The following is a 24,098-nucleotide window of genomic DNA, read 5'->3' as shown; positions in this document are numbered from 1 at the left end:
TGTATTATTCTAGCTGTGGCAAAACCAAAGTCCTGTACAACTCGAACATAACCTCCCTGCTCATATGATCTATATGCCTTCTTAACCACCCTTTATCCTGTCCTGCCATCTTCAGTGATCTGTGGACAAGCACCCCTAGATCCCTCAGTTCCTCTGAGCTTTCTAGTGTCCTACCGTTCATCGATTACTGCCCTGTCTTGTTAATTTTCCTGAACTGCATCACCTTGCTTGCATTAGGGGTTAAATTCTATCTGCCAATGATCTGCCATCTGACCAGTCCATCTGTAAACTTACGTAACCCAAGATCTTCTACCTTATGACTGGCCACTGATCTTCTTGTCTTCTGCAAACTAACATCCCCTGCACATTTCCATGTACACCACAAACAATAAGGGGCCCAGCCCTGATGCGTGTGGTACATCACTGGACAATGGTCTTCAGTCATATAAACAGCCTGCTACCAGCACCCTCTGTCTCCTACCACAAAGCCAATTTTGGATCCAGCTTGCCAAGTTACCCTCTTTACCATCTCTCTCCCATGTGGGACCATGCCAAAGGCCTTACTGAAATCCATATAAACTACGTCATCTGCACGCTGTCATCACACACTTTGTCACCTCCTCAAAAAATCCAACCAGACAAATTGGCATGAGCTCCCTCTGACAAAACCATGCTGACTATCCCTGATCAAATCTTCCCTGTCCAAATAGGGGTTAATTCTCTCTTTCAGAATTCTTGCCAGAACTTTCCCAATGACTGATCTGAGACTCACTGGTCTATCTTTACCTCTGTTCTTGAAAAGTGCAACCACATTGGCTGTCCTTCAATCCTCTGGAACCACTCCTGTGGCCAGAGAGGAATTTAACATTTCTTTCAGGCCCATGTGATTTCCTCCTTCTCCCACAGCAGCTGGGTTCAGTGCAACCAGATCTGGGGTTATGTCTACTTTGAAATCTGCTAAAAACTCCAAAATCCGCTCACTCCCTATGTGAGACTGCACAAGATCTTCACAAGTGGATCTTCTTGAGTTCTAGACCTACATCCTCTTCTCTTGACGAAAGGCAGATGTGAAATACTTGTTTAACACGCCACTAATGTTGGCTGGCTCCATGCACCACCTTCCTGTTTCATCCCAAATGGGTTTTACTCGTACCCCGCATGTCCTCTTCCCCTTAACATACTTATGGAATATTTTGGGATTCTCCTTAATCTGGCATCCCAGTGCAGAATCACGCCCCTCTTCATTCCCCCAGTTGCTTTCTTAAGTTCCTCTTGCACTTCTGATATTCCACCAGGATCTCCATTGATTTGTTCCCTTCGTAACTCTTGTCTCCCTTTTAAAATCTGGTCCTGAATATTCCCAGACATTTAGGATTCTTTGGGCTCGTTGCTCCTCCATTCCACCCAGAAGGGAACATGATTGTCTTGTGCTCTCCCCAAAACCTTTGTGAATGTCCCCATGGTTCTGCTACACTTATCCTCAAACAGCTGACCCCAGTCTACTTTGGCCAGATCCTGCCTTATTTTCATAAAATCTGCCTTACACCAAATGAGAAACCTTTTTTGCGTACTCTTTTTCCATAACTAACTTAAAATGTACAGTGTTGCGGTCGCTATCACTAAAATATTTTCCTACTGCCTCCTCAAATAGATGCTTGGCTTCATTCCCCTGATTTGCACCAACTTTGTGGGAAAATTTTGATTTAAAAAGCTCTCCTGAATAAATTTCAAGAAATCTGCTCCCTTCAAATCTTTTATGCTGTGATTATCCCAATTAACCTTCAGATAGTTGAAATCCTTTCATTATAATTACCTGATCATTATGTTTCCAAGTATATTGACTATACACCTGCTCTTCAATTGCCCATTGACTGGGAACTTAAAGTATATTTTGAACAGTGATTGCCCCTTTTTTATTCCTAAGGTATACCTGCAAAGTATCATTTCATCACCCTTCGAGCATATTGCTCCTCATTACTGCAGTAACTGACTCCTTCATTAATAATGGGACATGGTCTTTCTTATGGTCTCCCCAAAGCTTCTGTACTGTGAATGTTGATGGCAACAAGATCACAGTTTCAGGTGTCTACCTCACCTGTAATACTCCTGGCATGAAAGTAGAGGTGCTGAGCCCAAGGGCAGGTCCAGCAGACGTGGTGGCTCAGTGGTGTACATTTGGGAGGGAATTGCCCTGGTTGTCCTCAACATTTACTCTGGACACTCTAATCTCTTACGGCATTAGCTCAAACATGGGCAAGGAAACCTCCTGCAGGTTACCACGTATTGCTCCCCGCCTTGGCTGGTGTCTCAGTGCTGAGCAACACTTGAAGGAGCACCGAGGATGGCAGGAGCGCTGACCTTACTCTGGGTGGGAATTTCAAAATCCCTCCATCAAGAGTAGTTTGGCAGCAGTTAAACTGATCGAGCTGGTCAGGTCCTAAAGGACATAGCTGCTAGACTGGGTCTGTGGCAGGTAGTGAGGGAACCAACAAGAGGGATAAACATACTTGACCTCATCCTTACCAATCTGCCAGCTGCAGGTCTATCTGTCCATGACAGTATCAGGAAGAGTGACCACCGCGCTGTCATTATGAAAACAAAGTCCTGCCTTCACACTGACAGTACCTGTTGTGTGGTACTGTCAATGGGTGAAATGGGACTGACTTCAGACAAAGATACCAACTAAAGGCTGGGCATTCATGTGGTGAGTTGGCAATGGAATTGCACTCCAACACAATCTGCCAGCCCATGACCCAGCATACCATCCTCATTAAGACAGAGGATGAACCCTGATTCAGTGAAGAATGTAGGAAGGCGTGCCCGGAGCAGGCAACGGCAAACATGAAAATGACGCATTAAGCTGGTGAAGCTGTAAAGCATGACTGTTTACATACCTAACAGCATAAAGAGCAAGGGATAGACAGTTCAGCGAACCCACAGTCAACGGATCAGATCTGAACTATTGCATCAAATTGTGAATGGCACTGGACAATCAAAAGCTCACTTGAGAAAGAGGGTCCACAAATATCCCTTTCCTCATTGATGGAACAGCCCAGCACAGCAGTACCAAAGACAAGGCTGGAGCATTCACATCAATCTTCAACCAGAAGTACTGAGTAGATCATCCATCTTGGCCTCTTCCCGAGGTCTTCAGTAACACAGATAGCAGTTTTCAATCAATTCAATTCACTCCTCATGATATCAAGAAACAATTTTCTTCTTAAAGCTTACCATTTTGTAATTTTTCCTCCCCTTTTCTTCCCTTTTACATCCACCCTTCCCCCAGCGAGATGTTGACATTCTGTCGTATGGACCCACAAACTTTGGCTTACATCCTGTATTCACCAGTGTGGCTGAAATGCATGAGAGCCAGTAAATATTAAGCAATATTTGTGTTATGCTAGTGTGAAGCTGTCACTTACATACCTGGATTTTTCACCAGCAGTGACTGAGTAGCAATCAGGAATGACTAGTTGTAGCAGACCAGCAGCACTTTTGGAATCTGATACTTTTAAGACCAGAGGGTGCTGTTTGTGAGCAATGACTCAGTTGGAAACTGTCTTGCTTTTGAGTCACATTCTACTCCAGGACCTGGGTACAAAATTAAGTTTAACAGTGTAGGACTGAGGGAATGCTGCGCCATAAAGATCCTTAGACAGCACCTTCTAAATCCAAAACCACTTCCATCCAGAAGGACAGGAGCAGCAGATACATGGGAATGTATCTTTCAGATAAACTGTTGAGTTGAGTAATGTGGCAAGTGAACAAAGTATACCCTATGTTGCTGTTTTGAAAAATAGCTGTAGAGTTTTCACGAATGATCTAGCCAGTGTTTGTTCTCAAAGTGGATGCTTGATGTGTGCTGCACTTTGTACATTACAGCAATTCAAAAGGACCTTGTATGGTTCATTTCCATGACGTGGACATCACTGACTGGCCAGCGTTTATTGCCTGTTCCTAGTTGCCCTTGAGAAGGTGCCATAATGACCCGCTGTAGTACATTTGGTGAGACAGACCAACAATGCTTTTAGGAAGGGAATTTCAGGAACTTTATCCAGTGACAGTGAAGGAACAGCGATATATTTAAAGTCAGGACGGTGAGTGTTTTGGAAGGGAACTTGTAGCTGGTGGTATTTTTCAAAACAGCAACATAGGGTATACTTTGTTCACCTGCCACAGCACTCAACTCAACAGTTTATCTGAAAGACACATTCCCATGTATCTGCTGCTCCTGTCCTTCTAGGTGGAAGTGGTTTTGGATTTAGATTTGGGATCTTTGGTGAATTTCCGCAGTCTTGTAGATAAGTGTACATTGCTCTACTGAGTGTCGCTGGTGTTAAGGGCCATTGCCTGGCACTTGTGTGACACCTATGTTACCTGCCACTTGACAACCCAGAGCAGAATATTGTCTCAGTCTTGCTGTGTTTGGACCTGGACTGCCTCAGTACCTGAGAAACTAATAGCTTCAATGCACTATGAAACAGCCATTGGTCATAAAAGGTGGAATATAAATACAAGCATTTCTTTTTGGATTAATATTGGCTTAATATTAGCAGAGGAAACATCTGACATTTGAAAAATAGAATAGTCTGAGATCTGCTTTTTGAACATTGAGATTGAACCAGTTAATGAAATGTCCAGAGTGCTCCCAGTGCACTGCATTCATCTATTCTTAGTTCAATTCCATGTAGGGTACAAATCTGGAATGTTCCTTGTCTATAGCTTATTAGGCACTATATATGGTTGCTAATGCTAATGTTAGCCACTATTTTAATCACATCCACTCAGCTGGGAAATCTGATGTGGATAATCATCTTTTTGACTAATAACTTAAGCCGGGGACAGATACTTCAATGATCTTGTGACCTTTGTTCTTGTGTTACTAAGCATTCAAATGTGCAGCCTTTATCCTTTTTTCCTAAAATGTAAAGCAAGCCTGTAAAATCTTTTGATCAGCGTGAGTCCTTTGTTTCTTAATGGTGGTAGACATTTTGCTAGGTAAATATATGCAAATTACCTGGTGTATTTTGCATTTACTGAATGGGTTTTTTTTAACTGAAATTAATGCATGGACTTAAAATAGTAATGCCGTTGCCACATTTGTGACTATTCAACAATCTCTGTAGGGCAGGACTGGCAAGCCTGACAATTAAACATGAAGAATATCCAAAACTACATATCTCAATACAATTTGATTAGCATGAAAAGTTGCCAGATAGTAAACATGACGGAGTCACTGCGAAACAAATCCAGCAGGGCACAAAAAGCTTGGAACAAGGTAAGGCTTTAATTGTTTGCGAGGCAGCCAAACTATGCCAAGGGAGGACGATGAAAAATTGTTTGTTGGGATGTTAAGGAGTGGAAATTGAGTCTTTTCCATGCTGCAGTAACAATAGCACTGTCCAGGTATATAATACTGTGAGCCAACTTATTGTTTTCTGCGATAATGGGAACTGCAGATGCTGGAGAATTCCAAGATAATAAAATGTGAGGCTGGATGAACACAGCAGGCCAAGCAGCATCTCAGGAGCACAAAAGCTGACGTTTCGGGCCTAGACCCTTCATCAGAGAGATTTATTGTTTTCTGCACCTTGTTTGTTAGATATACTAACAATAGATTCTGGATCTGTTCCAGTTTTATGCATTTCATTTTATTTTCTTGCTAGGTGCATACGCTGCCATGAAACTTTCCTTGAAGCGACAGGTAGCTGTACATGTTCATCTTCCAACTTGGTAAGTGATTTACTGTTGGCTGGGATCAGCAGAACATGCATGAAAAGTCAGTGTTACGCATGTAGGGTGAGCATAAATTTTTCCCAGAATGTACTTACGTTTTACAAAGCAGATTCTGCCCAGTATGAGGCAATACGTAAAACGTGGAAAATGCCAGCACTTCCTCACGAGAACAAAGCAAGCTATCCAATAAAAAGTGTTCAAAAGGCATGAAAGGGTGTTATAGGGTATATGGAAGCTTGTTGCTTCCAGTCCAGAAGGGTCTAAAGCTGTGAGAATAAATGCAAGATTTAGTACAAAGAGGAAATTTGTATCCTGTTCTGTGGAGAAGTGAGATTTACTTTGTGTTGGAAGTTGAGTTACAATGCCAAGATGCAACGTTCAGGATTAGATTGAGCAGGATGAATAATGGGTTGATAAAGTTAATAAGCAATGTTGCTGTGCAGGGAAGGTAATTGCTGATATGGGGCTGGCCTTTACACTGAAGGTAGACTCCCTATATGCTGATGGAAGTTTCAGGTCCACTTCCTTTTAACCAGCCCCTTCCCGTTTCAGGTTTTCATGTGATGGTCCTTTAATTGCTCAGTAATACAAGGTGGGACTTCTGCCTGTCTCCACGATGATGTCCCCACTCTGTAGAGCAACTGGCCAATCAGGAGGCTGGCAGCTGTGCACACTGGCAGCGCCATGCAGGTGTCGTGGCTGCCGCTGGTACTGCAACAGTAAAGGAGGGCAGTTCAGCGATAGAGCCAGGTAGTGAGGTACATCTGAGAATACTCTGGGGGCCAGAATAAAAATGAAGTGTGGGGAGACTGTTCCTAGGAGTATCATGTTGGACAAGGAAGCAGGGAAAGGATGGATATAGGGAAGCAAAACTGTCGGAGGGGGTCCCCTGATTCACGCAGCGGCTTGAGATTAAATCTGCCAGGTTACTGTTGGACACAGGCTACTCTGATATAATGGGCAATAGGATGAGACCCTCCATTGGGCACTTGTTTCCAACTTAAAGTCACAATGGATGGACAATCTAACCAATTCTGGAGAAGGGTCACTGGACCCGAAACACTGAGCCTGCTTTTTGTCCACAGACGCTGCCAGACCTGCTGAATTGTTTTCCTAGCAATTTCTGTTTTTGAATAAAAGGAGTGAACTGCTAGATAAAAGGATTGGAATGATTTCATTACAAACATTGAATAAGGATGCAAACTCACTTTATTCTTGAACAAATTGGCCTGCAGATGTCTCTGTACCAAGCTCACAAGAACAACTCTAAAATGAGATCAAATCATGTCTCCCCATCCTTCATACATGATCTACAAAACATCTATTACTCTTAAAGTTATACATTGTTCCTGACTAGAGAATCTTGCTTGCATTTACTAAGTTTTTTTGGGGCACCTGAGACCTTGGCAAATAACGAGGTATCATTCATGTTACTGAATTCCAAGATAATGTGTATCTATAGTTACAATCGTTGAATTGTCAGATTTGCAAATTTGTAAGTATGTCATTTTGTTGTACTCTGTAACTAATTTTGATTTTCCTTTCAGAAAGGAGGCCTCTGTTTTCAAAGCACTGAATTGCCAGTAAGCATTTATTTATCCTTTAAATATAGAACAACTGGGGATAAAACAGCAGCCAAACATTAGATTCTAAATCTCTGTTTTACATTTTATTTATAAGCGAAATCATTTGGAGCTGTGTATATAACTATGGATGGTCAGCCCTTGAGTTTGCGTAAAACTGAGATCAACAAAGTTTTGGTCATTTGGGACATCAAGGTGGTGGAGGGGAGGTAGGGTGGGGAAGAGCAGTTGAACTAGTTGAACAACCTTGATCTTATTGAATAGCAAAGCAGGTTAAAAGGATGTGATGGCCTAGACGTTCTCAAGTCCTTAGCTGAGAAGTTGGATTTGGCTAATGGGTTGAGCATCCTATGCTTCCATTATTAGAGGGATGGTCTCTCTCTCTCTTTCTTTCTGTCCCCCTCTCCCACTCTCGCCCCTTTCTTATCCACACCAGCCCCCGTCACTCCCTCTCTCTCTCTCATTTACTCTGACTCTCACTCTCTCTCTCTCTCAGTCACTCTATGCCCCTTGTTTCTGTGGCAGTTCTGTTATTGCCAAGACATCAAAGACGTTTAAACAAATTCTTACTGAATCTGGCTCCTTGACATTCCAGTGGAAATCTGTAGTCAACAGCGGTCAGCGATGCCTTGAATTCACTTCTCCCCTAGAAGGTTCATTGGTACGACACCTGCTGGCCTCTACCCTTTGCCTGGGGAAATTATGAGGGGTGACGTCACAATCTGAGCTTTTGAAACAAGAATGGATAACTATTACTACTGTTCAGTTTTCGAAATCAGGGTTAGAATTTTTGGTGTAGCAGGTTCTGATAGTTTGGCTTGTAAATGTTTTGCTTCAATCTGAGATAGACAGTGGAGAAAGAAGCCCCAAGTTTGGACTTTTGAAGTAACCAAGCTCAAAAGGGAGGGTATATTTGGGGTTATCTTCAGTTTCAGTGCTTCCGAACTAAGTAAGGAAAACACAACTAAATAAGTTAACAGCACCTTTATTGAGGAGATATGGCATCATAGACATTTATGGATGCCAGTACCCAGTTTGCATCTCCTTTCAGTGCAGGAAAAACAGGGATTAATAAAACACGTCTGGGGTTTTGCACTCTCTATGCAATGTAATCCACATTACCTGGTACCTCTTTAATAACTCTTGCCAGGCAATGAGAGCATGTGGGCACTGGGTGGAAATGGGAATCAAACTCGCACACCCACACTGGCCCCAACCCACATTGTCTCTGGACTCGGACCAAGGTAACTGAGTACAGCACCAGACAAAAAGCTAGCATAAGGCAGTGTTGTACACAGTGTTGAACAGGGCAAGGGTGATTAAACCTAATTCATCAACTATCACTTCTGATGTCAGATTAATTTCTGTAATATTTTGTTTCAGTCTCAAACAGGAAGTGTGCCAGATTCCATTTGGTATGAAACCCACCTTCAAGCAAGTTACCTGGCCTGCTTAGTAAGTTGTAGCTTTCAAATCACAAATGACCTGACGTATTTGAGCTTCTTATATTTTTACAGCATGTGGGCTTTGCTGACAACGTCAGCCATTGTAGACTGTTCCTCATCGCTCTAGTTGTGGTGCTGAGCTGCCTTCATTGACCATTGCAGTCCATGTGGCGTAGGTAGACTCACTCTGCAGCAAGGAAGGAAGTCTGAGGACTTTTCACCATAGCAACAGTGAAGGTACGGCAAGTCAGGATGGTGAGCGGCTTGAAGAGGACCTTGCAGGTCGTGGTGTTCTCTGAGGTGCTTTGGATGTGGAGGTCAAGGTCTCGGAAGATGCTTGAAAAGAAGACAAGGCTAGTTGCTGCTTGCATCCTGTAGATGGTGCACAGTGCAGCCACCAGGCCTCAGTGGCAGAGTGTCTCAAATTTGAAGCTGCTGGATGGATTGCCAGTCAAATGAGTTGCTTTGTCCTGGATATTGTCAAGTATCTAAAGTATTGATGTAACTGCACTCATCCATGCAAATGGATGTGTACTTTGGTAGATGGAGAGACTTCTGGGAGTAAAGTGAACTGCATGCCACAGAATTCCCAGTCTTTGTTTGACTCTCGTAGCCAACAGTATTGATATGGCTGGTCGTTTTCAGTTGGTGTTCAGTGACAATGGCAATCCCTAGATATTGATAGTGGTAGAGTCAGCAATTGGCATGCCATTGAAGCTGAAGGAGGGATGGCTCGATTTTTTCCTGTTGGAGATGGTGATTATCTCTTTTGTGTGTGGCATAAATTTAGTCACCACTAAGCAGCTCAAGCCTGGCTTTGTCCAAGTCTTGCTACATATGTTTATAGATTGTATTATATAAATGAAGAGTCACAAGTGAAACTTAACTTTATGCACTCCTCAGTCAATGTCTGGTTTTATCTTAGTGTATCTCAGTTTTAGTTTGTTTTGTACTACTTTCGGGCCCACCTGAAGCTGAAGTGCAGAAAATGTTGCATTTTTTGTTATTGATCTTGTAACCATCTTTCTGCAGATCCGGTTGCAGGACAGCCTAGGGTGGACACCAGTATGAGGAGAGGAACACTGAGTGTGAGACATTGAAGGGGGAAAAGTATGCAGAAAGTTTCTGGAGAGCATTAAAAACATCACAAGTTTCTCAGTATCTTTGCCAAGGCTGAAGGAGCCAGAGCTTAAGATGTGGCAGGGGCATGTTGAAATTAGAGATCACAAAGGACAGCTATGAGTTGGCCCACATTGCAAAATATGCTTCCAAACGCCCAATTACCATCAACTTTCCTTCCATCACAATACCTCTGCAGTTGTCATTCAGTGAAACATTTCACTGATGTCTGTTACACCAGCAAACCCTTCATTGTCTTTCATCTGGGCCATTTCCCCTGCTGCTGATTTTGCTTCCTTAAGTGCGATGGGCATTGACTTGATAGTATTGGGCATCCAAATAATTTATCAATCCACCAGCAGAGATAACTGGTTTCATAATCCTTTATTAGATCTGACTCTGCTCTAGAAAGGCAGCACGGTGGCTCAGTGCTGAGCACTGCTACCTCACAGCATCAGGGACCTGGCTTCGGTTCTAGCTTTGGGTGACTGTCTATGTGGAATTTGCACTTTATCCCTGAGTCTGCGTGGGTTTCCTCCAGGTTGTCTGGTTTCCTTACAATCCAAGGATATGCAGGTTGAGTGGATTGGTGTGGACTCAATGGGATGAATGGCCTACTTCCACACTGTAGGGATCCTATGATTCTATTCTAAGTAAAGGGTCTTTATCTCCACTAATAGCTGTCTCTTTTAGCCCCCTCCACCATCTTTTTTTTGAAGATTAGATTCCCTACAGTGTGGAAACAGGCCCTTCGGCCCAACAAGTCCACACCGCCCCCTGAAGCATCCCACCCAGACCCACCCCTCTATAACCCACACACCCCTGAACACTGCGGGCAATTTAGCATTGCCAATTCACCTAGCCTGCGCATCTTTGGACTGTGGGAGGAAACCAGAGCACCCAGAGGAAACCCATGCAGACACAGGGAGAATGTGCAAACTCCACACAGACAGTCGCCCGAGGCTGGAATCGAACCTGGGTCCCTGGCCCTGTGCGGCTGCAGTGCTAACCACTGAGCCACTGTGCTGCCCCATAACATAAAATGCAAGGAGCATATGGGCTGTTTCGTGACCAAAGTGGTGACCATTCCTACAGCTACGCTTTCCACTTTGCTGTGTACATCAAGCAAATTTCACCCAATCCTCCTTCCTCATGCCTAACCCTGAACTATTATCTTGCTTTTGCTTCTGCTTTGTCTCCCCATTTGTCCCTCTTTGATTTCATCTGAGCTATGAAATCCAACTTTTGCTCCTGCCATGCCCTAACTCTCAGTAAATGGTGCGTACTCAGTTCCCCTTCCTGGCTCTCACATTAGCTCATCATATGTACCAAAAAAAATGGAAATTGCTGGAAGAGCTCAAAGGGTTAAGGGACCCTTCCTCAGAACTCAGAACCGTTTCTGTCCATAGGTGTTGCCGGAGCTGCCGGTTGATATGATGAGCTAGCAATGAGAACTGAGTACGCGCCGTTTAGTATGCACCTGAGTACGCCCCAATCAGAAACAGAAACAGAAATTGCTGAGAAAGCTCAAAGGGTCAAGGGACCCTTCCTCAGAACTCAGAACAGTTTCTCTCCATAGATGCTGCTGGATCTGCTGAGATTTTCCAGCAATTTGCTTCAGTTTTTGTTTCTGATTTACAGTGTCAGTAGTTCTTTTTGTTTTTATTTTGTCATTATATGTGCTGTCTATGGGGATTCTCTCATTCTTTATCAAAGTCTGTATCTTTACAGTACATTTAAAAGTGCACTCTTCATCCATCATCTTTACATCCAACTGTAGACCCCATTCCCAGTATCAGCTCTGACTCAGGCTGTGAGTTCAAAACCTGCTCCAACACCAAATCCACATGGACACACTATTGCATTATTAGGGGCGTGGAAAAATGGTGGTTTCATCCTTAAAATGAGCCTTGAAGTGTGACGATGGCTGGATGTAAGTGTTGCACTCTTTATTATTTGCACCTGCCCACTTTTTCCAAAACAAATTCCCTGTGGCTTCAAACCTGGTTTAAAAGTTAATGGCTGTACACACCCGTCGCAGGGAGAAAGTGCCCTGGACAGCCAGAGTTTGGACGTATTGGAGTGAGTATCTTGTGCGAGAGTCAGGGGAAATGGAGCTCAGTGTTTACTGGTTGCAGAGGCAGTTTGTGGGAAAGGCCCATCTTGGGCAATTGGGATTTTTCGACATTGTTTTAAAAAAAACCCAAAAAAAGAAACAATAGCCGTCATCCCTCATACTGCCTTACCCACCTGCACAAACACTTCCCACATCACCCCCATACCTACATATGCCAATCTTTGTCTTCTCTCCCTACTTATAGAACCTATGCTAGCTTAGTGCCAACTCATGACAACTCGTGTCCCATGCTTTTACATGCCTTGTGTCTTGTGCGGAATCCACAATGGACAGGCTGGCAGGGCGCAGACTTGTGATTAAGTAAACTTTGTTACTGTATATTGATGAATCGCTGTTTCAAAAAGAAACACTATTATCGATAGAAAAAAATTACTACATTTAACTTCTTGTAATCCTTTATATCAAAAATATTTATATTTACTATCCGACTTCAAAGATTTATTGGTACTTAGAGCTGTCAATCAAACTGTGCTGACAGACACTCCAGTGTGATATAAGCCATGCAGTATAAATCTTATAACCTCCTCAGGCTCATGTCAACAAACAGAGTGAAACAGTAAGCTCTGATTTTGGTTTCAGAATGCAGACAGGTTTTCTTTCAAAATTGTAACAGCTGAGACATTTAGTTTCCTTGGCAGTTTGACAGTTTCCATGACAACTCAGTTGACAACTTGATAGTTTCAATGAATGAGCTTGGTAATTCCATCAAAAGTTTAACATTCCATATTTCCTTCCTGATGTGCCTAAAGTATACATGGTGTTTTTTGGATATCCCATGAATGAAATCTGACTCAGGGCAGCTGTACTTTTATATAGGCAGCTTTCTCTATCAAACACAGCTCTACAAAGTGTAACCTTCCTGCTCTCCCCTGCCCCATACCTCTTTACACAACTTCAGGCGAATGTATTTTTTTAAATTTAGGGCTGAGCACCCTGTACATTTTTTGAATGGTTGATGTTTACTTATTCTATAATATTGACAAACTGACGTGTTCAGATTAATTCCTGGCATTCTGTCTCACAATATATATCTTCTCAGAATTGCAAAAATCTCTTGTCACTGAGAAATATTTGGTTATTACAAGTTTGCATCATCTTGAGTTTGTGTATTTCTGTGTACTTCTGAGCGATGTGAGAACCCTGAACAGCACGGGGATGTGGCTATCACTTTCCCAGTTTTGATGTGGAGCCCAGTGTTAAAACTAGCTGGAAAAATAGATGCCAACTGAAATGCTAGTTCTTGATTTTGCAACCCTCCCTTTTCCCAAAATGGCTTGAGTGGTCACTTTCTGCATTGTGAGATTCAATAATGTGAAGTTTTTCCTCGTGGAAACGAAGAGTTTTCATTCTAATGAGAGTTTTTTCTTCACACCAAGACTTACAGTAACCAGACAGCCTGCCAGCTGCTCACTAACATGGTGGTGTTGAGTGTGAACATCTTAGTCGGTAGTGAGGCCTATATTCTATACAAGGAGATAAAGTCCAGGTAAGTAAAACATCTTCATTACTCTCCTTCAGATGCAGCGAATTCTGGTCTCTCATTTAGAAACGTCATGCATAATATTGCACAATTATCACTTCTTTCCTGTGAGGGTTAAGGGATCGCTTCTTAGGTGCCAGTCAAAGTAACCATTGTTCATGTGGAGTCCAAATAGCAAATGTCCTGAACCATTGCAGTCAAGCTTGATCCTGCCAATTGAACGAGAAAGTCACTGGGTCCAGGGGAACTGAGGCCAATTATAGTGCCCCCAGATGCCTGAGTGCAGTTAATGCAGAATCAGAGTTTTGGCAGAGGGGCTGGGGAGCAGAAAGCGTTGGTGGTGGATTGTTGGAGGGAGCATCCTGACACAGTTCCCATTGGCACCATCTATGGTGACTTTTCTTCCTCCGAATGGAAGAGTCAGAGGATGAGGCAAGTGGTTGGTTTCAGCAGGGGCTGGTGTGTAGAATTCCCATGTACCCTCTCAGCCAATGCTGATGTGCTGTAACGAAAGAATTGCTCTGTCAACGATTGTGATACATTTTGCTTCTTTCAGCAGTGTGCCAAGATTAAAAGTCCCCTTTCATTGTAAAAATGTAACGACTGGACCATCCAGAAAGCAGCCTTCTTGACTGGCAATCCATCAACCACCTTCATCATTCCCTCCTTCCATCGCTGACACTCAACAATGTGTACCATCTACATCATGCACTGCAGCAACTGTCCAAAGTTCTTTGCAGAGCACCTTCTAATTCTGTGACTTTCGCCACCTTGAAGGAGAAGGGCTGGAGATAAATGAACCACTGCCATGGGGAAGGAGATAGCCTAGTGGCCTTATCACTGGACTGTTATTGCAGGGATGCAGATAATGCTCTGAACACCTGGGTTTGAATCCTGCCATCTGCCATGGATTCAATAAACATCTGGAATTAAGAATCTAATGATGACTGTGAATCCATTGTCGATTGTCAGGAAAAACCCACCTGGTTCACTGATGTCCTTTAGGAAATGAAACTGCCATCCTTACCTGGTCTGGTCTGTGTGTGGTTCTAGACCCACAGCAATGTGGTTGACTCTTAACTGTCCTCTGGCCAATTAGGGATGGGCGATAAGTGCTGCATAACCAGCAACGCCCTTATCCTGTGAATGAATTAAAAAACAACACAACCTTTATGCATTGTGGCAGGACGTTCCCTCCATGCCACACACCCTTCTAATTATATCGCCGTTCATTCACTGTTGCTGCATTAAAATCCTGAAACCTCCTCCCTAATACCACATGGACTGTAGTGCTTCACAAATGTAGCCCATCACCCTTTTCAGAAGGACAAGTTAGGATGAGCAACAAATACTGGCCTATTCAGACACACCTGCATCTTATGAATAAATAAACAATACTTCTGACTAGTATTTCACCTAAGTTTTTCTCAACCCTGCATCACCACCCTTTTTTGAGTCATGCACAGGAAATAAGCTTCATAAAGGTTTGTCTTTAGAACAGAGGTGATTACATCTGGACCGATGATATAAATCTGCTCAGTGAATAGTTGGCTGATGATAAATTTCTGTGCTGTATGACTGTACAATATGCCTGATGAAATAGTGATAAGAAGGGAATATTGTTGCATTGTTTTCGGGGCAAATAAAGTTGGTTTAGTGGATCAAGTGTCAGTAAGAGATCGTTGAGGGGTCAGCAAGTCATATCAAAATAGGTTTAGGCTAGTGAGGGACAGGAAAAGGAACATTCCTGAGTAAAAATATTTAACTTGGGGAGGGCCGACGTGAGTGGGATCAGAACAAATTTGTCCTGGGTAATTTGAAATCAAAGATTGGCCCGTAAACCTGTAAGGGAAAATGGGTTACCTCAAAGTACAAAATGTATTGGGTGCAGTTGAGGTACATTCCCGCAAGGAAAACAAAACCAACATCCTCATGACAGAAGACATAGAGAGTAAAATGAAGCAGAAAAAGAGCGCATCGAGTTCATCATACAAGAGTGAATCTGACTGAATGTAGAAAATACAGGGAGGATGTGTAAAGGGAAATAAGAAAGAGAAGTGGAGGTTAAGTGTGAGTTGAGATTAGCAGCTAAGATAAAAGGGAGTACAGAAGTTCTCTACATGCAGAAAAATAATGGAAGGGTGGGTACAAAGGGACTAGGGCCAATTAGGGGACCTTAAGGGAGATTTATGTGTGGAGGCCTGGAGCATGTCTGAGATAGGAAATGTGTACTTTGTGTTTTTCTTTATTAAAGAAAAAGATGCTGGCAAAAACTGGTGAAAGAGAAGGTCATTGATCTTCTGAAAGGGCGAAAAGTCAGTGAAGAGAAGGTTTCAGAATTGCTGGTAGTATTTAAGCTTGACAAGTTGCCACGACTAAAGAAGATCTGAATAAGATCAAGGGAACTGAGGAAAGTAGAGTTGGGAGTTAAAAGAGGCATTGGTGTTGCCAGCGAACTGTAAACATTATACCTCTGTTTAATAAAGGGAGTAAGGATAAACTTAGCAACTACGGTGTCGATGGTAGCCATAATGTGGAGGTGCCAGTTTTGGACTGGGGTGGACCAGGTCAGAAATCACATGACACCAGATTATATTCCAACCTACTTCCCTCCACTTCACCTAACAAAGGAGCAGTGCTCTAAAAGCTTGTGATTTCAAATAAACTCGTTGGACTATAGCCCAGTGTCACGTGACTTCTGACTTTAGCAACTATTGGGCAGTCAGATTAACAGGACTGTGGGGAGGATGCTGTGATTGGAGCATTCATCAGTGAGGAATTGAGGAAAAAGGTTGATCATCACCTAAACAAATGTGAATCAATTTATTAAAACCATAACATATTTGTTAAAGGAAGCTCATGTTGATTATGATTAATTACTAAATTACAGAAAGAATTGATGAGGATATTGTGTCTGACGTGATGTAAGTGGCCTTTCAAAAGGAATTTAATGAAGTCTCACCTAACAGGCCTGCCAGCAAAGGTACAGCCCATCGTATAAAAGAGTCTGTTGCATTGGATTGCCTGAGTGTCAGAAAACAGCGAATAGTGGTGAATAGTCAGCTGTCAAACTGGAGGATGGTTTACAATGAAGTACCCAAGGAGTTGTTAGCAGGACTACAGCTTTTCTGGATGGGTATTAAAAGTAAAGGTAAAGTTGCCATAGTCCTACCAGACCATATGTCTGCTCTCACATTAGAGAGAAAGCATTGATGATCTGGACTTCAGTGCGTAGGGCACAATTTCATGCTGATTTCAAACCAGGTAATCTTGACATACATCTATCCTGTGTAAGAAAGCTGTGTAACATGCAAGCAGTACAACATCATCTGTTTGACCTTTCACAAAATCTCCCTGTGGAGTTCTTGCTGCTCAGCTGGAAGGTAAAAGATTTCTTTGGTGAAACACTGCCATCAACAAATCTTTGGAATTATGAAATGTTTTGGCATGTTAGTAGTAAATTACAGTGCAGAATAAAAAGGTAAGTGTGCGCACTTTTGTGTCATCTTTTCAGCTAGTCACATTTATTTGTTCATGGGATGCAGGCGTCACTGGCTTGACCGGCATTTATTGCTGGGAGTGAACCCAATTGCTGTGGAGAGATAGTAGGAACTGCAGATGCTGGAAAATCTGATATAACAAGGTATAGAGCTGGATGAACACAGCAGGCCAAGCAGCATCAGAGGAGCAGGAAGGCTGACGTTTCGGGTCTAGGCACGAAACGTCAGCCTTCCTGCTCCTCTGATGCTGCTTGGCCTGCTGTGTTCATCCAGCTCTACACCTTGTTATCCCATTGCTGTGGGTCTGGAGTCACATATAGGCCAGATCAGGTAAGGATGGCAGATTTCCTTCCCTGAAACACATTAGTGAATCAGATGAGTTTTTATAACTATAGCTACATAGTTGCCATTGTAATAGCCTTTTTCCTTTTAGAAATTCCAGATTCCCTCCCTCCAATTGAAATTTTACCATCTGCCATTGCAGGATTTGAACCTGAGACCATTAACCAGAAACTCTAGGTTAGTAGTCCAGTAACATGCCAACCCCTACCTACTAAGCTCACTTCCTGTAAAGTATATGAATTGTGAACAAGCCCATGTTGCAAGATCATTGGCTTTTTATAGCATCTGGAACCATGCCACTGCTTTTCTATTTCATTGTATGTGGCATGAGAACAGGGTAAAGCTTATCTGAGCTGCAGGCTCCTGACCCCACAATGAGCAGCCACACTTGTTTCTTCTTGTCCCTTAACCCCAACTGATTGCAACACTTGCACACCCTCAGCAGATAAGATCAACTGAGTCAGTTTTGGACTCAAAACCAAGAGCCACCCTGATAGTGTAAGTCAGTATCAAAAGCATCATTCATCAGCAAAGTCTGAGACACTTCCGTTATTGATGAGAGCACAGAAAGGAATGTTATAATTAGGTTGTGGCTCTAATGGAAAGTTCTGGATGAGTGCAGCTCCAAAATCGGCTGCACTGAGTATGTAGTCATTTGAGAAACAATAATTGTAAATATGTCTAGTCTGCATACAATCTTGAACATCTTAATGGTTGATTGACCCTTTGGACAACAGGATTGGCTTATGAGGATTTTGAGCTTATATTCACTAAGTTGAGGCGATCTCATTGCAGCATTTAAACCTTTGACAGGGATTGACATGGTAGATGCAGGAAGGATGGTTTTCCGAACTGGGAAGGATCAAGAATCAGCGTTCGCCATCTCAGAATGACAACTAGACCATTTAGGAGTGAGATGAGAGAAATTTCTTCACTCATTGGATGGTGAACCTTTGGAATTCCCATTCCCAGAGGGCAATAGAAGCTTAATCATTGAGTATGCTAATGACCACTAGTTTTCTGGATATCACAAAAGTGGATAATGCAGCCAGATGGGATTGAGGTAGATCAACCATAATGTAGTTGAATGGTGGAACAGGCATGATGTTCTGAAAGGCCTGCTCTTATTTTTATGTTCCTTTCATACAGCACTATCTCTTGAAGATAGAAATTCTAATCTAATGTTCTCGCTATTCTGTTCAAATCCCTGTCCCATCCTAACACCTAGCAACCTCCAGCTGTGCAATCTTCGCAGATCGCTACATCCCTTCAGTGATGCCCTCACATATATCCTTCTCTGCCTGTGTCCTACATTCTAGAACAGAAGCTTTCACATTCCAAAGCCTCTTTTTCAGCCTCTCGCTGTCGTTTAAAACTCTTCCTGATGACGCTTTTGACCACCCGACCCTGATGGCCCTTCTTTTTTGAGCCAGTGTCAATTCTTGACTCCCATGAAGAACCTTGGGATGCTTAGAAGTGCTGTAGAAATGAAATCATTGTTGTAATTTTAGAGTTGCAGTTTACACATGTTTGAATTAAATTAAAACTGAATGAGAACAAAATTCCTTCCGTTGACTTTCTCACGTGGAATTCTGTGATTAATAAGGAAAAGAAGACAAAAAGAACACAATCAGCCAGGTTAGCAACATTCATTTCATACCACACCAGGGCTAGATGGGTTTAGCTTATGAGTTTTAGTTGTATGATTTTCTTTATACATTTGTGGGATGTGGTCATTGCTGGCTGACCTGCATTTATTGCCTGCCCCTAGTTGCCCTTGAGGTAGGTGGTGGTGAGCTCTCTTCTTGAACTGCTGCTGCCCACCCTGCTGTGGGTTGACTCACAATGCCGTTCGGGAGGAAATTCCAGGATTTGAGCCCAGTGATAGTGAAGGAACCCCAACATATTGCCAAGGCAGGATGGTGAGTGGCTTGGAGGAGAACTTGAAGGTGGTGGTGTTCCCATGTATCTGCAGCCCTAGTTGTTCTAGATGGAAGTGGTCGTGGGTTTGGAAGGTGCTGTCTGAGGATCTTTGGTGAATTTCTACAATGCATCTTGTAGATAGTACACACTGCTGCAATTGAGCGTCGGTGGTGGAGGCAGTGAAGGTTTGTCCATGTGGTGTCGATCAAGCGGCTGCTTTGTCCTGGGTGGTGTCAAGCTTCTTGAGTGTTGTTGGAGCTTCACCCATCCAGGCAAGTTGGGAGTATTCCATCACGTTGCTGACTTGTGCCTTGTAGATGGTGGACAGGCTTTGAGGAGTCAGGAGTTGAGTTACTCACCGCAGTATTCCCAGCTTCTGACCTGCTGTTGTAGCCACTGTGTTAATGTGGTGAATCCCAGTTGAGTTTCTGGTGAATGATGTTTCTGTTAGCTCCCCTAGCTGGTACTGCTATCTAAATCTAATCATCTTTCCCATCCTGAGACAAAGACACAGCACTGCCTTCGCACTGAGTACATTTCACCAGTACTTTATTTGCTTTGAAGCCAAATAGAGTCAATACATGGCACTCCTGCCTCTGGGCCAGAGGCTCAAGTTCCACTCTAGGGTTTGGGGACTGTGGATAGAACGTTCATAATGTTGTGAAGCAACTTGACAGTCAACTTGCTAATCTTTCCAACTTGTTTGGGGGAATTCCATGGTGGCCATGCTTCTATTCCTGGCATGGGGGTCACTAGGAAGGCCAGCATTTATTGCCCTTCCCTAATTGTCCATGAACTAAGTGATTTGCTTGGTCATTGAGGACGGCAGTTAAAAGGTAGCCATCTTGTTGTGGCAGATTTCTTTCCCTTAAGGGCATTAATGAGCTAAATGAGATTTTGCAACAATTAATGATAGACACCATGGTCCCCAGTACTGAGACCAGCTTTATAAGCCAGATTTTAACTAGAGACATCGTCTTAGAGTCATATAGCATGGAAACAGACCCTTTGGCCCAACCAGTCCATGCCAACCCTAATCCCAACTAAACTTGTCCCACCTGTCTGTGCTTGGCCCACATCCCTCCAAACATTTATTATTAATGCACTTATCCAAATGTATTTTAAACATCGTACTGTACCGCATCTGCCACATCCTCTATATAATTAAGAGTCTAGTGATGACCGTGACATCATTGTTGATTGTCGGAAAAATCCATCTGGTTCACGAATGTCCTTTAGGGAAGGAATCTGCCATCCTTACCTGGTCTGGCCTACGTGTGACTCCAGACCCACAGCAATATGGCTGACTCATAACTGCCATCTGGGGCAATTAGGGACGGGCAATGAATGCTGACCTAGACAGTGACACCATCATCCTGTGAATGAATAAAAAAAGTTCACTGTTTGAGCCATGTGTTACAAGGGTGCCTGGTGGCATACTGTTCTGAACAATTCTTGGTGTTAAGTTCAAGGAAAGGTGGGGTGTAATTGTAGTGTCACGGGGCTAAGGCTGAGACTAATGTTGTGGGGGTATGAGTTTGATTGCCAGCATGATTTTTTAAAAAGCTAACCTAATAGTGACCATGTAATCACTGGTGATTATCCTAAAAAGTCATCCAATTCAGCAATACCTTTAAGGAAGGAAATCTGCCATCCTTACCTGGTCTGGCCTACATGTGTCTCCAGGCCCACAGCAATTTGATTGACACTTACCCTTCCCCGGAGTAAGCCATTCAGTTCAACGGCCTCTAGGGCTGGGAATTAAACGCTGTCCCATCCAGCAATGCCAGTGTCATGGGAAGAAATATGTTTTGAAAATAAATGGTCTCACAGGTTGAAAAATGATATTTTCTGTGTTTGTGGTAGTTACCTTGTGATGGTTGTGTGTGTTGACAAACAGTAGAAAGGTTACTGAATTGTTCTTTAGCTTTTGGGATGGCTGATCTGTGTTCATTTTAATTCCTCCCTTTCCATTGCAGTACCGGCTTCCTCCCGAAACTCTTTTACGTGGATACGAATATCGCAGCATCCCTGTGGCAAACTGCTCCTCGGGGACTCTTTTTCAAAAAGGATTTGAAGGCAAGTGTATGGTGATATACATTTAGTGACAGGGGCAGAATCGACCTCCTCCCGGTCAGTCTAGCTGATAATTGAGTTGGACTGGGAAGGTAGCAATGTCTAATTGATGTCAATAAATGCAATTCATGGACAGTAGCTTGTTAGGGATTGCTAAAGGAAGTGTTGGGCCGACCAGCGGGAAATCTGCATTTCATTGGTTGCATTTTTGTCTACACTGGCTCCATGATAGAAATCATTTGAAACATTGTGACATACCCTGTGGATGTATTAGAACAGCAAGAATCCATTTATATAGAAACTTCAACAGCTGTCTGTCAGCATGGTCGCTCACTGGTTAGCACTGCAGCCTCACACCGCTAGGGACCCGGGTTCAATCCCACCCTCGGGCGACTGTCTGTGTGGAGTTTGCACATTCTCCCCATGTCTGCATGGGGTTCCTACGGGTGCTCCGGTTTCCACCCACAGTCCAAAGATGTGCAGGTTAGGTGGATTGGCCGTGCTAAATTGCCTGTTGTGTTTAGGGAGGTGTAGATTAGGTGGGTTATAGGCAGATGAGTCTGAGGTTCACTGTGGACTTGTTGGGCCAAAGGGCCGGTTTCCACACAGTAGGATTCTATGAACCCATGACCTCTTTGGTTGTTGACATATCTTTGCCCTATTCTAACCACCTGTAGTCCTTATCCTTTAACTACTGTTAACCACAAGTTAAAGATTGTGCCAACAACCCCTAGGTCTCAAAATGAAAAAGTAAAGGCATCTGAACAATGCTTGCCCTTATCAGTGTGCCAGCCAGTTAGCAACACATGGCGACGAGGAGATGCCCTGGAAATCGCGAATGGCCACAAGTTGTTGCATAGTATCGGGCCCTCTGCCTTTAGCCTCATGACATCGGCAGCTCAACCCCAACCTCAAACATGAGGTTACAAAGTGTAGAGCTGGATGAGCACAGCAGGCCAAGCAAGATCAGAGGAGCAGGGAGGCTGATGTTTCAGGCCTAGACCCTTCAAAGGATCAAAGGACCCTTCGAGCTGAGTCATAAAGCAGGCTATCAGTAATAAGTAAGATTCCTTCTCAATAATATGGTTTTTAACATATTTTCCCAAATGCGAGAAGGTAGAACATGTCAGTCTCGCTTTCATTGTTGGGGAAATTCTCATTTTGGTTGTTTCTAGATGTTTCCCAGGAATCTTTGACACATGGATATGAACGTTGGCATTGGGTAGTTGTGCTGTGGAACAATAGTGGCATTCCTGCTTGGGTGTTAGACAGTTGTAGTTTCAAGTCCCACTCCAGGCTACCAATCACTGTGGCCCTGCAGGAGTGCTCTGCTGAAGGTGCAGTTTTCAGATGAGATGCTGCACTCTCAGGTGACTATAGCAGGCTGTATGGATGCTGGTTAAACAGGAGCTACACAAGTTCTTCCTTGGTGTGCTGGCCAGTATTTATCCCTAAAACATATGATCAGGTCTTGAAATTCATTGTTGAATGCAAAGTGACCAGCATATTCACTACATTTTAAAAGTACCTTGACTTTAGTTTTGTCAGCATCACAGACTAACATCTATGTTCTGCCAACATTTTTTTTTTGCGAATGGTCATCAGTGTGGTAATAACCAAATAATCAGTTTTTTTTTGGAAATTTTGGTAGAAGCATAGATCTTGCCCAGGATACCAGGAGGTACTCCCTTCCTTTTTATCAAAATGACGCTATGGATATCTTTTTACATCGATCTGGACAACCAGTTGGGACCTCAGCTTGACATCTCACATAAAAGGTGACACCACCAGCAGCACAGTATCCCCTCAGTACCACAGTCAATTATAATTTATTATATGCTTAATCCCTGGAGTGGAGCTTGAACCCAGAATTTTACCATCCATAGACAAACATGTTACAAACTGTGCGACAGCTTGCAGCCAAGTCTGCTTTGGTAGGAAAGTACTTTCAGATGTCCTGAAGTCAGAAAAAGCACCAAGTAAAAACAGCATTTCTTAATGATTGTCAAAAGCAAGTCAAACAAACAACTGACAGATATGAGAGTGAAATTAACCCCCTGGTCAGTTACAGTGATCTTCCTGCCTCCAGTAGTTAGTTGCAAATGCTTTATCAATATTTTAGCAATAACAATGTCATGAGGTTTTGGTTTGAATCTATGTGTAGCAATTCTCTACATCTACACCAAAAACTGATCACAGTTCAAAGTCACCTACTTTATTGGATTAAAGCTAAGCTGTAAAATTAACTGTGTAATAGCCAGATGGCCTGGACTGATTTCAAGAGCATAGTGCAACTCCTGGATTTAGCTAACCATTATAAAGCTCTCTCATTAATCCCTTGGTTTATAATGTTGGCTGAATTACTCTTGCAGTCATCCCAATGGTAGCAAGCATTCCCAATCCATTTATTTGAGTTGCAATCTGTTGGCCTCCGGTTTCCTTGTCAACCACTCAATTTCGCAATGGTCCTTATTTCTATGAAGTGAGGTATAAAACAGGCTGCTCCTTTCCTGTCACTGGGTATTACACTACTTCACCTTGCGTGAGGAAAGGGGCTTATTGGCCAGAGTCGACTTGTCAACTAATTATAACTCTTTCACTTCCCGTTTAAGTTGTTGTTAGCTGTGAAATTTGGTATTCTTGTGTCTGTCCTGATGAGTACAAATGGAAAGCACCAGCATTGTGGCACTTTTGTTTCGGCAATACACAAGTTCTGTATCTTTGTTAAATTGCTGAGCAAACTTTGCAGTGCCCATT

The 24,098-nt window shown here is 43.0% G+C and overlaps 1 protein-coding gene across 3 annotated transcripts in view; it reads left to right on the top strand.

Annotated features, from left to right (window-relative positions):
- The window catches only part of LOC125459672 (meckelin-like), a 114,648-nt gene that overhangs the window by 22,786 nt on the left and 67,764 nt on the right, over positions 1-24,098 (top strand). For all 3 annotated transcript variants that reach the window (XR_007249076.2, XM_048546347.2, XM_048546348.2), the window contains exons 5-9: positions 5,667-5,733; positions 7,284-7,319; positions 8,703-8,774; positions 13,397-13,506; positions 21,245-21,344. Coding sequence is in view for 2 of the 3 variants with exons in the window: in XM_048546347.2 (XP_048402304.1) it covers positions 5,667-5,733; positions 7,284-7,319; positions 8,703-8,774; positions 13,397-13,506; positions 21,245-21,344 (385 nt within the window). In the remaining variant the exon portion in view is untranslated. The remainder of the gene's footprint in view (positions 1-5,666; positions 5,734-7,283; positions 7,320-8,702; positions 8,775-13,396; positions 13,507-21,244; positions 21,345-24,098) is intronic.

This window comes from Stegostoma tigrinum, chromosome 16 (genome assembly GCF_030684315.1).
Source record: "Stegostoma tigrinum isolate sSteTig4 chromosome 16, sSteTig4.hap1, whole genome shotgun sequence".
Lineage (NCBI taxonomy): Eukaryota > Metazoa > Chordata > Chondrichthyes > Orectolobiformes > Stegostomatidae > Stegostoma > Stegostoma tigrinum.
Note: the sequence above shows the minus strand (reverse complement) of the source record. Positions and strands in the feature narration are given on the sequence as shown.